General features: G+C 35.3%; 2 protein-coding genes across 5 annotated transcripts; both read right to left on the bottom strand.

Annotated features, from left to right (window-relative positions):
- Window positions 1-1,575: 1,575 nt before the first annotated feature.
- Window positions 1,576-7,628, bottom strand: LOC132642033 (uncharacterized). Its single transcript, XM_060359264.1, has 5 exons — window positions 7,146-7,628; window positions 3,998-4,097; window positions 3,807-3,930; window positions 1,976-2,071; window positions 1,576-1,896 (listed from the first exon to the last, which is right to left on the bottom strand). Exons 1-5 carry the CDS (start codon window positions 7,525-7,527, stop codon window positions 1,759-1,761), a joined length of 840 nt encoding a protein of 279 aa, XP_060215247.1. The 5' UTR covers window positions 7,528-7,628; the 3' UTR covers window positions 1,576-1,758.
- A 1,311-nt stretch (window positions 7,629-8,939) lies between these two features.
- On the bottom strand, window positions 8,940-12,498 carry LOC132642034 (vesicle transport v-SNARE 12-like). 4 transcript variants are annotated; one of them, XM_060359266.1, is made up of 6 exons: window positions 12,361-12,498; window positions 11,905-12,017; window positions 10,594-10,652; window positions 10,330-10,512; window positions 9,435-9,605; window positions 8,940-9,255 (listed from the first exon to the last, which is right to left on the bottom strand). In XM_060359266.1, exons 2-6 carry the CDS (start codon window positions 11,999-12,001, stop codon window positions 9,103-9,105), a joined length of 663 nt encoding a protein of 220 aa, XP_060215249.1. In that variant the 5' UTR covers window positions 12,002-12,017; window positions 12,361-12,498; the 3' UTR covers window positions 8,940-9,102. The 4 variants fall into 4 exon arrangements, with proteins under 4 accessions (XP_060215249.1, XP_060215248.1, XP_060215250.1 ...); XM_060359265.1 differs by lacking the exon at window positions 12,361-12,498 and adding an exon at window positions 12,214-12,354; XM_060359267.1 differs by lacking the exon at window positions 12,361-12,498 and adding an exon at window positions 12,221-12,354.
- Window positions 12,499-12,749: the final 251 nt, after the last annotated feature.

The following is a 12,749-nucleotide window of genomic DNA, read 5'->3' as shown; positions in this document are numbered from 1 at the left end:
TTCCAATTCCAATATGATGGTCTATATCAGGTTATAAAATTATTTATTAGTTTCCACTTTAATAAGTTATCGTTTAATATAAAAAAGAAGAATGGCAATCCGCTGTAAGAAAAAGAAAAAGGAGCCTGTCCTATTCGAAATAACATTAGATTTCTTAACGTTTTCATCATTGTAAACTCCATGTTAACAAAGAGTCTTGGTGATCATCTAGAGACCCCACATATCTTGATTCTTTTTTTTTTCAATTTAATAACATGGTGTTCAATACAACATGTTTACAGTATTCAATTGTGTACATCCTACATCACACCAATATAAATATCTAATAATTATGCTTATCAAGGCTTGAACAGATAATAATTCTTCTTAGTGCCATTTCTATTCGAATTTAAAAATTAAACCTTGATTCCGAGTTTACTATTCCAATTGTTCAACTGCTTGGCTACTCTTCCGGAGACGACCCTGTCTTTTTCCGCTTTAATATGTACTTCATATTGATAAGTTGATGGTACTTATCCTCTCTCTATATATAATATCTATTCTTATAGGGATGAAGTTAAAGTTCTAGCTACAGGTTCATAACTAAGTAACTTTAGCCATAGCATTATAGTTGTATTAAGAAATTCACTAAATCTGTATAAATATTTTTTCAAGAATCTAGAACTCATAAATTCAAAACTTTGAATTCTGCCGCTGCATACTTATGTTGAATTTTATAATAAGTTAGAATCTTATCCAAATTACAATATGAGGCAGTCATTGTTATGTTAATGTTTTGATCAAATGTGTTGGCTGCTCTCTTGTTCTAGCCGATTTCCCATTTAAAGGCACGTTCAATTTGCTTGAAATGATCCCAAAGAACATGCAAAGTCACGTCACCTATGACAAAATCCTCCAGGTACTTAAGAATTATGCTCTACGAATTCTCATTTCACCACCAAAAAAGGAAGACTATGTTTGTTATCAGCGAAGTCAACCATAACCTAGAAGTACGATTTTCGTGCTTGATAAGCTTCTTAATTTTTTTAAGTAATTATGACTAGCACATAATCATAGGCGGATCTAGCTTGTAACCTATGAATTCAGGTGAACCCTAATAGCTTCCACCTAGATTATGTGTATGTATATACTATTAAGAAATCCGATTAAATATCTATAAATAATTAACTGTGAATTCAATTATTATTCGAAAAAAGAACACAATGATTACCATATATATTAACTTGAGGCTGTTAAAGAATCCCATTAGTTTCAAATCGTTGATCTGCCTCTCCACATAATACAACCGCCCGCAAGTATTCTATCCTCTTAAATAGTAGTACTAGTTTTTTTTTTTTTTTTTTTTTTTTTTTTTTTTTTTAAGATATATCTCTACTCCAAGTCTCTTTTGTCAATCCGAGACTGACAATCTATTTCCTAGTTAAAAACTAGCTTTTAGAAGTAACTAGAAGATTGCAGCTACTCATTAAGACAACAAGAAGATACCCAGTGTAATTCCACAAGTGGGGTCTGAGGGCAGCTACTTGGTAAGATCGCATAAAAATTAAAATTTTGAACTGATGATTGCGGCAGGGATGCAGTTGAGAATCCTTTATATACATTAACCATTAGAGTTATCTGTCATATTATATATATACATGTCTGAGCTATGACAGACTAAAATAGCTGCACAGAGAAGAATTATATTACTGTGTCCAATATGTGTTTTTGCATACTAGACAATGGGCATCACCTGTACTCAGCTCAAACATAGGAACATTACATCAAGTTCTCTTGGTCTTCAAGTGAGCGTTTGCGTGCCCTTAAGTTTAGCTGGAGGCTTTCCGGCAAAGGAGGTGTTCTGCCCCGACGAAATAAAACTGCCAGTGCCCTCATCTTCCGGCATAGATCAAATACCTATAGAAGGGTCAAATTGATATTAGGACGACTAGAAAATAACTCACTCCTGAAAGTAGCTTTGTAGCTTTTTTCTTACTGATGAAGCCTCTATCTCTGCAACACCTTCACAACCTTGACCACCTCCCTGAAGCAAGTCACAGTATTTTGCAGCCTCATTTTCATCCTCAAATACCTTCAGAGAGTTTAAGATATTAGTTGCAGAAGAATTTTGCTTAATCTAGTTTTCAGTTGAAGAACAAATTCTGAGTTACTAACTTCATTTGATCTTAGCCAAAAGACTAAGAAAGGTAAATCAACTAATTTATCTATGTATGAAGATCACAGTGTGCATGATTAACATGCTCACTCTTCTAGCAACATATTCCCTTTCACATAGTCTACCCATAATATATGTCTATAAAGTAGTCACCAAAAAGGGCAATAATGTGCTCTCAAATATTAAAAAGAAAACTAGAATAGGAAAGCTAACAAAATCTATCTGCCGCAAGATGACAAAGCCTTTATTTAGCAGGAATGTCAATGGAGAATGAGCACTGGAGCTGGCAAGATGATGGAAAACCAAAAATTCTAGAATTTCTGGATGAAGATCCTGAGAACACCTCTCTGATATAAATCAAAGGTGTGATTTGCTTTGTGGAAAGGCGGACTTGATATTCTAGGCATCCTATAAACGATAGACGAGCTGTCCTCCATTGGGATGGAATGAGTCCTGGGAAAGGTGGAAGGCAATAACACGTCTCTACAAATAAATGCATATTCCACCCACATGACACTGTCCTCTTTCCGCATTCAATCACCAGACCGACAACTTTGACAAATTAAACTCCATTCCGTCTCTTTCAAATGTTTCAGATAAAATCAGCAATTTAACTTCAGTAAAGTTTTCCAAAGAGAAATGTACTTGCAGTCTAGAAAAAATAGAAGCATTGTATTTTTTGTCTAAAGCTCACAGTGCTCGAACCTTCTATCTTTACGATCTAAAATGTGCTCCTTCATAAAAGAGACCTCAACCAACTATGATCTCCCGTTTCATCATTTATTCCTCCCTTTTTCTTTAGGTTGAAGGGGGTGCCGAGTATTGGAATTCAAGTCATCAGAGTTGCAAGCATATATAGAGCTTTAGCCTCTGCGATGATGTTACATTACCTATACACTCCTTTCGTAAGAAGATAAACATACATACATCATAAATTGAAAGCTGAAACTGATTTTTTCTAATGTTAAAGAATGATCAGTTGTTGCATATTCACTTAACGGCAGCACAGAAACTGTGATGCTAGCCAGTATAAGAGTAAAATGGGAGCTTCCAGAACTTTTTTGAATTATCCATGTGGCATACTAGAGTCAACAACTTCCATACAAGTGAAAATTCAAGAGCTCACGTAATGAGACAAATATTTTTAAGACCATAACTTTTTAACTTGTTCTATCCCTCCCTAATTCTTTCTCTATCAATTTTGATCCTCCACCTGATATCTGGAATTACATCTGGACCATTTACAGAAAGAGAACTATCTCAACCATCAGTCAACATCAGCAGATGTAGGAGGATGTCTTAATCACCCAACAATCAACTAATTCGAAGCTCGAGGCTACAATGTTATTTCTTGAACACTCTGCGCAGATAGAGAAATGTTTTATCGAAAATCTGAGGTAAAAGCTCATAATTGGGAACAGTCTCAGGCATCATACATTAAGAATGTAATATATCTACACATAGTAACGCTTCAAATGTACGATAGCTTCTTTGGTTTAAGAGTATGTATTAGTACTAACATAAAGGCTTTTCTTAAGGATTACAAATGCTTCGAGATCTTCCGTGCTCGAGATCTTATAAAAATATGTAAAAAAAACTCAGAATGTCATGAAATAGAAAACTGAAAGAGGCAACAAACACAAATACTTACAAGTACTCCCTCTCTGATATCCTCAACAAGCATCTGAAATCTTGTGTCAGCTTCTGGCTGCTTTGCACGATTTTTCCTTTTTCCTCCTTTGGAGAACAACATTCCAAGCTCTCTTTCAACCTCACTGCAAGAGGAAAAGAATCTCAGCAAAGAAAATTAGGATTCACTTAAGTTAAAAGAAAGAAACACACCTTCGGTTTCTCCGGGTCTTCATTGTACACAACTGGTTCTCCCTCTGGGTCAGCACGTATACAGGTTTAGGTGTTTCTCTCCAAGGGTTAGCCTCCAGCACTGCAGTAAAAGATTGAAAGTAATGTCTCCTTGAAACTTTGAAAGAGAAATGCTCAAAATGTCGCCACTACATTATGCGTGTCTGCTCTACGACCTACATTATGTGTTCCGCTTGTAGCAGGCAAGATTTCTATCACCTAGTAGGCATCCTGAAATCACTAAACATGTTACAGTTGGTCGACCCACAAGTACGTCGTTAAGGAAAAGATTGAATGTTCAATGTACTTTTGAAAAACTAGTCATGTACAAGTGCAATGATAATGAAAAATTATGAATAGAAAAGATTATCATATCAACGAAAAAAAGTTGACGAATAGTTTTCAATGAAAGTAATGTTTAAATAATAAGTACTCCTTTAAGTATAATAGTAATTAACAACTAATTCTTTAAGAAATATATATAACGAGGTTGTTGCGCACTTCCTTTTGTGTTAGTATTGAAATATAAATCTATAACTTTATTGCACATCAGAAAATTGATAGCGTTCTAATAGAGTTGACAGATAAGTCACCCTCACTACCACTCTACAGAACCGTACATGAGATTTTCACCTCATACGGCTTCTCATTCAATTCTTTCGAATTTTTCTTATGAACATGGTTTTAAAGATTCTATAAAGGCGAGTAATCATTCTACTGTATTCATTTTTCAGTTGCATTGAAACTACCTTTTTGTTGAGTAATTATTTTTGGTGTGCATTGTCCTACTTATCTTCCTCGCCTCCTTTTAGCTTAATTTGTATCAGGTGCTTGGTTATATCTCAATGAAACTTATCATCATTTTTAACTTTTGTAACATATGGATAATTACGAGAGCTTTAAAGAAGCTAAAAACAGTTTATGAAATTAAGTTCAATGTTGCACAATTGTTCTTAGATGTTCTGCCCTATAAGAATGATAAAATGCTAAATTTTTAATTGTATAAGTTAGATACTTTGTTTTCGTTTATATATTTGTGAGGTAGCTACTTAGTTCTTCTATTTCTAGATATATTGGACACAAAGTTTATGTTCAGCAGATTTCTTCTGATAATAGCAGCAACAGTTACTATTATGAGAAGATCTCAAAAGCATCATTGCATTTTTGATCATGGAATAGGATGCGACTCAAGGAGGATAAAGAATATCGATTGGTATTGTTCCTTCAATGATAGTACGTAGTACCAATGTTATCTGATGGGAACGGCACTGAAAGAGATACTTTGATCCTGATCTTATAGCCTCCAGACCAGGATATATAGATTTATCTTACAGCCTCCAAGAACAGATAAGAAAGACAGGTGATATAAATTTATCAACATCCTCCACTAATGCAATCAAACTTTGCAAGACATGTTGCACAATTGTAATTTGCCTTGATAATAATCAGCACTGGCTATGACAGTTAAGAAAATGGGGGAAAAAAAAACTTTGTTCAACCTTTTTTTTTTAAATAAGAAAATACTTTGTTCAACCTTTAAATCACAATATCCAGCTTCTCTAAACTAATTATAGTTATCTAATGCATTAAAGGTTAAACATTTCATCGAAAGCCTAAGATTCCTCTCAATGCAAGTCAATAATGTCTCCTTCTCTTGAACCTTAGCCTTATTTTCATATCATAACACAAGTAGAAAGGACGAAAGCTAAGATAATCCATTGAATTCATCAAAGTAGCTATTCCAAGCTAAGATAATCCAGTGAATTCATCAAAGCAGCTATTCCCTTTTTTTATATGGTATCTGCAACTTTGGTTAAGCTACTTAATTCAGGCACCAGCAAAGGCCAATTCCATAAGTAATTGCACCAGTGTTTACTTAAAACAGAAAAAGAGTTATTATATTATATCTCGATCATAGTACTTTATGTTATCCTCTCTGTTTCATTTTTTATGACTCTTTGCATTTTAGGGGGAAAATTGGGAACTAGAAAACACTCCAGGGAATACTCTAGTAGCAGCAGACACTGCAAAAAGGATCGTGGAGGCCATCTTGTTACTCTTTTCAGTACTATTAGAATGTTTTACCAATAAACTAAGTGTCCTGTTACATTTGATACATGTTTTGTGTTCTTTTGCAACGATCTTAGAGCAAACCTACTTAAACAACCAAAAGACGTGGCCCAATCTGAAAGTAGAACTCATAGAAAAGCAGATCAGAAAGGTAGCCTATAGACTCAAGACACCAATTTGGTGAAAACTAATCATGTATTCCCTGTGAGTTAGTTTTCACTAACTCCAAATGTTTGACAGCATTCCACTAACAATAACTTTTTTTGAGCACCCAAGGGTGTGGCCTAGTTGTCAATGAAGTGAGTTGAGAACCATGAAGTCTCGGGTTCAATTCCAGGCAAAGACAAAAGCACTAGGTGATTTCTTCCCATTATCCAAGCTTTGGGGGACAGAGTTACCTGATACCTGTGCTGGCGGAAGGTAGCAGGTAATTCGTGAACTTAGTCGAGATCCCAGACTCCATGGTTATAAAAAAACAGAACAATAACTTTTTTTGATGACCGATGTACTTGGGGTGAACCATTAGGACCAACCACAACACTTCGAAACTCGGGAATAACAGAGCCATTCCTCTACTGTTCTCCACTTAAATACCAGACTTAGTTCCCATGGCCAGGGGCGCATTTAGAGGGTGGTGAGGGTGTTCACCCAAACACCCTCGGCGAAAAATTACATTATATATATATAGGGTAGATTTTCCGTGTTTATGTATATATATTAACTTTTGAATACCCTGAACAAATGTAAAAGCTTAGCTCAAGCGGTCCAGGGTGTTCAAAATTGTCTCTAGCGTCCCTGGTTCGATTCCTAGGGGAAACATAATTTTTTATATTTAGCTTTTGTTGCCCAAACCTGTGACCTAAGTCACAAGTTCCTCAATCTTTGACGCTTGAACTAAGTCCTCAGGGGACAAATATTAACTTGGAAAACTTTCAAGATTCTAATTTCTTTTGTCTAATTCAAAACATTCCACTTTTCAACCACTATATTCATATTATTAGCATAAGTAAGTAAAAACGAAATGAGAAACAGGATTAGAAGGAGAGAAATGAAAGTTCACCATCATAGCTACTACTGTCGAAACTCTGTTGAAGATGTCTACGCATATCATAAGCACGTGAAGACACTTGCTCTACAAACTCATTAGGAGTGCCTGGAATAGTACCATCCATACGAAGCGCTTTCTCCACTTCATCATCTCTCCTTAAGCTTTCCTCTTCTTCTTCTTCTTCTTCTTCTTTCTCCTCACCTCCACTCCTCAATTTGCAACAAACAGTCATAGACCTCCTTCTCCTTACACTACAACTTTCATTCTTGAAAATTGAAATCCGGAACTGAGTAAACTTAGCGTGAGAAAAGAAACCGGAGATTCGCCGACGGTGATGGAAAAGCTTTCCGGGAGGAAGAACGATTGACGGAGAAACTGATGTTACAGAATCCATTGAATTCTATGCGTGAAGGACTGTGTAAACGAAGCTGAGGAAATAAATGTAAACGGGAAAGGTAGTTAGAAGAGGAGAGAAGAAATCCAAATTGTTACCGCGTCTGTTTCAATTTACGTGACACCATTTGTATTTTGATTTATACCTTTTTTTAAATATGTTAAAAAAAGTATTTTTATATTTAAAAATAATTTAATGTAAAAACTTTCTCTTTTACCATGATTTACCACCACACGACACGAGTATCTATAAGTTATTTTACATTATTTTAAAAGTTTTCATTTTTTTTTTAAATTTTATGTTTAATCAAACTATATCATGTAAATACTAGGAAATATTAATTTTGATGTGTGTTTGAACAAAGTTTTTTATTTTAAAAATAAATTTACATATTTAAAAATTAGAAATAAAAAAAATTCTTTTAAGTCACAATAATTGGGATGAAGTGAGTATGTATGTGTAAATAGTTTGGATAGTTTTTGTGAATCATCTTTGGAGTTTGGTGTGTTTGTGCAGATTTTTTTTTCGATGTGATTCAAGGATGGTCATGGGACCCAGTGGAGCTCGCGTCAAACACGGTACCTCAATATGATTTTGGAAAATTTGTGAAATATTTTCTTTTAATAATTTAAATCTTCAGAATATAAATCGTTATACCCTTGTTTAAAAAAACGAAAGAAATTATTGGTCATATCTGAACACCAAATCTCATCGCCTAGTGGTAACATTGACATGAAAACTTTGACCTGTTCTTTTCTCTCATTCCCTCACGTAACCAAATTTTGGAAGGAAAAAACAAATGAAGAGATGCAATTACGCAAATACACTTTGGCCTTTTTGTTCAAACTAGAGAATTGCTGGAACTGTAACAAAGACTATAGGCTGTCATGCTTCGTGCATCAGACTTTCTTTTTTTTTTAACATCGCATTTGAGTTGGAACTTTTGGAAATCTAAGCATCCAACTCAAAATTTTAAGTAATGAAGAATTGAAGACCATAAAATATGTAAAGGCAGAAGTGTTATAAAATATTGAACAAACTTTTACACAACCAAAGTGAGATATGCACATTCTCGGAGCTATCAGAACCTTCTTTAACAAAGACATCCCAGTTAAGAAATAAAATAGTGTTTAACATGAGCATGAACAGGGTATGTTGAAAGCACAAATACGTCATAATCTTATTTGACAATTGACGCATCGTATAAACGTGTATTTCCCATTTCACTAACTAGTATACATAAACGTTCATTTCCCATTTCACTTACTACTATACATAGCATTTAGACAATTGATATTGATGTTGAATGGCACATAAATAAAAACCACATCACACTGACAATCAACTAGGAGCCAGAAGGCAACTATACAAAATGCCAGGTAGAAAGGGGATAAGAGTTAATAGGAGCAGTATTGTGACAATCAAGTGCTTATTTTTCCTTTTAAGTATCAAACAGTTTCATTCAGGATGTACACTTAAATGCAGCTGAAAATAAAAATCCGTATAGCATACAAGCCAGATACATGATAACAAACCAGATTTACATCCAAACTTCCAGTTGAATTACATGGGTACTCAACGGAAAAGCTTGAAATAGAGGATGATAATGATTGCGAGGATAAGGGCTCCAATCACAGAGCCCATAATCCACTTGTTTCGGCTAATTCTTCTAGACATAGAAGTCAAGATCTTCTTGCTCTTGTCAATGGCATCATCTACACCATGAAGCTGTAAAAAACCAAAGACATTTAATAAATATAGCCCGCAAGGTAGCTACACTAACCAGAACTGTAGAGGCTATGCATATAGAGGGAAAGAAAGAAACTAAAGGACTCCTAGAACCAGAAAGGAGGTTTCAAAAGGTTATCCGGCACAAACTATAACTGCAAACATCAAAGGTCTCATACCTTCGTATGTGAATGTAGCAGTGTTTCACGTTGTTGGTGCAAGTCACCGAGAATTGAGACACCAAGGTCTTCAGTCTCCAAAGCAATCCTCCGGCTCTCCCTGAGTCTGTCACTTGACTGATCTAGCCTCTCTGTTGACATTGCTAAACGTTCCCTTTGATTTGCAGAAGCCTGTGAAAATCAGATAATGGCTCATTATGGGTGAAACAAAGTCCACCCAAGGCATGTAAACATGGATTCAACCAGCTACATATTTGGATCAAGATAATATGTTACTGTCTACAGTCTATTTCTCGAATAGCACACTAAACAAACATTAGCAGCCTTGTCCTTTAGCCGTGCCGCACATCAATGCTTCCAACTATGTCATGTAGGAAAGGGAGAAGGAATTGAACTGGTAAGCAGGTAATATATGCTGAACCTCTTTTATGCCTGGCTATGTTGCATTTCATCAATTACTTGTCAGGGCTTGACCAACAAGGACCACAAACCATATGAAGTAAAACCATTAGACGGATGACAATGTAAGTCAACCAAAAAAATTCCTCTTAGATAAGCAGTAGATTTATAAGTCCTGCAAATTCTGATCTCCAATCGATTTGACCAGCTCTTACCTCAACAACCAAGCGTGAACAGTACATGTACAACCACATCTAGCTTCTCTAGAAGAAACTTGTGCACAATGGATGCTAAAATATTATTCAAGTCAAAGTCATATACCCTTGAAACAGAAACTACTGCCACATAGTTAAACACCACAACACAACTATTCTATGGCAAATCCTAATACATCATTCAAGTCAAATTATATGAAAGGATGTTTGACGTAGTGGAATCCTCAAACGAAAACATAACAAGAAGAGAAACGGAGAGAAGGAAATGTTAATATACATACTGCATGTGGATCCATCCCTCCAGACTCTAAATCATGGGCAGCTTGATTAGCACCAGTCAAGGCTAGTTTATTCACTTCTTTCTTCAATTTATTCAGGTCTGATTTGTATTCCCTCAGCTTAGCAAGTAGCGTTGCTTTTAAACTTGGTTGCAAACTTCTGGCCTCAAGATCCATTTTTCGTATCTAAGCGCAGACCGGCACTCACCATCAGTTCTAAAAATGGAATCTTTTTGAAAGGAATAAATTTAAAAGTCAATAACTTACCAACACATCTGCATCATCCAATCCCGCTTTAAGTTCAGAAGTCTGTTGCTTTTTTGGCTCTGCTCATTACAGTTGCAAAGTTATAATCATAATCCATCAAATAGAGGTAACAGAAGATATTTAACAATTTACCAAAGGCTTAACACAGAAAAGGAAAATCAGAAGCTTGTTTTGTTGCTTGTTCAAGCAGTATAAACTAAAGAAATTAACGAAAATACTACTAACCTACATAAAAATAAGAATTGGACTGTCTTTCATTCTGCTTTTTACTTGTTCCTTAAGAATCTCTCATTTCCAAGAAGAAAAAATCAGTCTCTGTTAAGGGGTTCTCCAATCCTTGATCAAATTTCACACTTATATCTACAATAACATACAAGGCTCTAACAGCAGAAGCAGGACGAGGGTCTATCGGAAACAGCCTCTCTACCTCACAAAGTTAGGGTTGTCTGCGTACATCTACCCTCCCTAGACCCCACTTGTGGGATCACACTGGGTTCTTTTTTGTTGTTGTTGTTGCTCTAACATCAGAAGCATAATAATTTCACATACATAAAACTCATAATTTTGTATAAAGCCAATTAATCAATCAAAGAACTACTTAATACCAGACTAGTTAGAATTGGCTGTATGAATCATCTATGCATATTCTGCTCTATACGGGCTTACTTCAATTCCACTACTGGAATATAATTTGTCTTTTGAAGCAAATTAGGAGTTCTCCAAAATTAATGATTCTCTAAATCTCACACTCATCCCTACATTAACATGCAATTCTTTCACCAGTCCTAAAATAATGATGCAAGAGTACAAGAACGAAGTCTTAAAATCCTAACTAATTGGGTATGCCAATAAGCTAAGTCTCCATAAATCCCGAGAGCTGATATACTCCCTTCGTTTCAATTTGTTTGTCATACTTTCCTTGTTAATCCGTTTAAAAAAGAATGTCTCTTTCCTTTTTTGGCAATTCTTTAATTTCAACTTTCCACATGACATGTTTAAGACCACAGGATTAAAGACATTATGGTACATTCTCTATACCGTATCTCTAGTTTAAGACCACAAAATTCAAAAGTTCCTTTACTTTCTTAAACTCTATGCCAAGTCAAAACTAGACAAACAAATTGAAACGGAGGGAGTATTATTTTTAGGGCACGGGTACCTGCTACATCCAACTAGCACAAGTACCATGTAACTCTCAACACACTTCATTAACCACTAGGCTACACCCTTGGGTGCAAATCCCGAGAATTTATCCCCAGAACTCATATCACGTAAAAAAAAAAATAAAAAAAAATCAAGTGATTAATTTACCTTCATCAGGCAAAACAGCAGCAGAAGTGCATTTCCGAGACAAATTGACAGAAAGTTCACAGTATTGCCTCTCATATCCCTCAAATACTTCACTCATCTTTACACAATTCAACCTGTAAATACAAATCAAATCAAATCAAAGGATTGAATCAAGCTCAAAATTCAACTAAAATTGGCATTAACTACACTTGCAGTTCACAAACCCTATGTTTTTAATTAAGAAACCAAACGAAAAACAATCGATCCACTAAAAACAAGCATGTAGATACATGTATATGTAGGATAAATATACGAGTAATTAAATCGTACGGTGTACGTTTGATCGGTGATTGAGATGTACGGTGAGTCAGTGATTAGTTAAAACTGAGTTGACTCGGATCAGAGCTTTGTTTGGGAGAATCGGAAATTTCATAGAAATTGTTTATCGCAGAGAGAAAATTCCTAAAAACGCTTTACCTTTTAGATGGGTAGTTGGCAAAAATAGTCCCTTGTCTTTCTTTGTTGGTTCAAAAATAACCTCTTAAATGCAGTTTTGATCCTAGTGAGGACTTTTGATATTCGTTGGATATTTACTAAACTCTGATGTTAAATTTAATCGGGACTTTAGTGTTTCTTTTCAGTTGGTGTGCACAGGGTAAACCCGCTCTTGTGCAATAGGAAGCCAAATTCTCTACTTTCGTTTCGAACTTGAGATCTCCGTTATGAAAGCCCCATGTTCAACTAACTGAGCCACCTTTGCAGGTTGCCTATTTTAATTTTGTATATGGTGTAATTTTTTTATGTTACGATTCTGGAATGCTAAACGGAGCTTTCTTGTGTTTTCTGGTTAAAACAGTTCCGATTAA

This window comes from Lycium barbarum, chromosome 5, assembly GCF_019175385.1.
Source record: "Lycium barbarum isolate Lr01 chromosome 5, ASM1917538v2, whole genome shotgun sequence".
NCBI lineage: Eukaryota > Viridiplantae > Streptophyta > Magnoliopsida > Solanales > Solanaceae > Lycium > Lycium barbarum.
The sequence above is the reverse complement of the archived record's forward strand: the minus strand, read 5'-3'. Positions and strand labels throughout refer to the sequence as shown.

What these genes read in the sequence shown, in the direction of transcription:
- LOC132642033 (XM_060359264.1), bottom strand. Translation starts at nt 7,527, where the DNA reads ATGGATTCTGTAACATCAGTTTCTCCGTCAATCGTTCTTCCTCCCGGA. An exon ending in CGACAGTAGTAGCTATGATG is followed by an intron (nt 4,098 to 7,145) that starts GTGAACTTTCAT and finishes CTTTTACTGCAG; the next exon opens with TGCTGGAGGCTAACCCTTGG. An exon ending in CAGAGATAGAGGCTTCATCA is followed by an intron (nt 1,897 to 1,975) that starts GTAAGAAAAAAG and finishes ACCCTTCTATAG; the next exon opens with GTATTTGATCTATGCCGGAA.
- LOC132642034 (XM_060359266.1), bottom strand. Translation starts at nt 12,001, where the DNA reads ATGAGTGAAGTATTTGAGGGATATGAGAGGCAATACTGTGAACTTTCT. An exon ending in TGCTGTTTTGCCTGATGAAG is followed by an intron (nt 10,653 to 11,904) that starts GTAAATTAATCA and finishes TGTAATGAGCAG; the next exon opens with AGCCAAAAAAGCAACAGACT. An exon ending in TGGATGATGCAGATGTGTTG is followed by an intron (nt 10,513 to 10,593) that starts GTAAGTTATTGA and finishes GTCTGCGCTTAG; the next exon opens with ATACGAAAAATGGATCTTGA.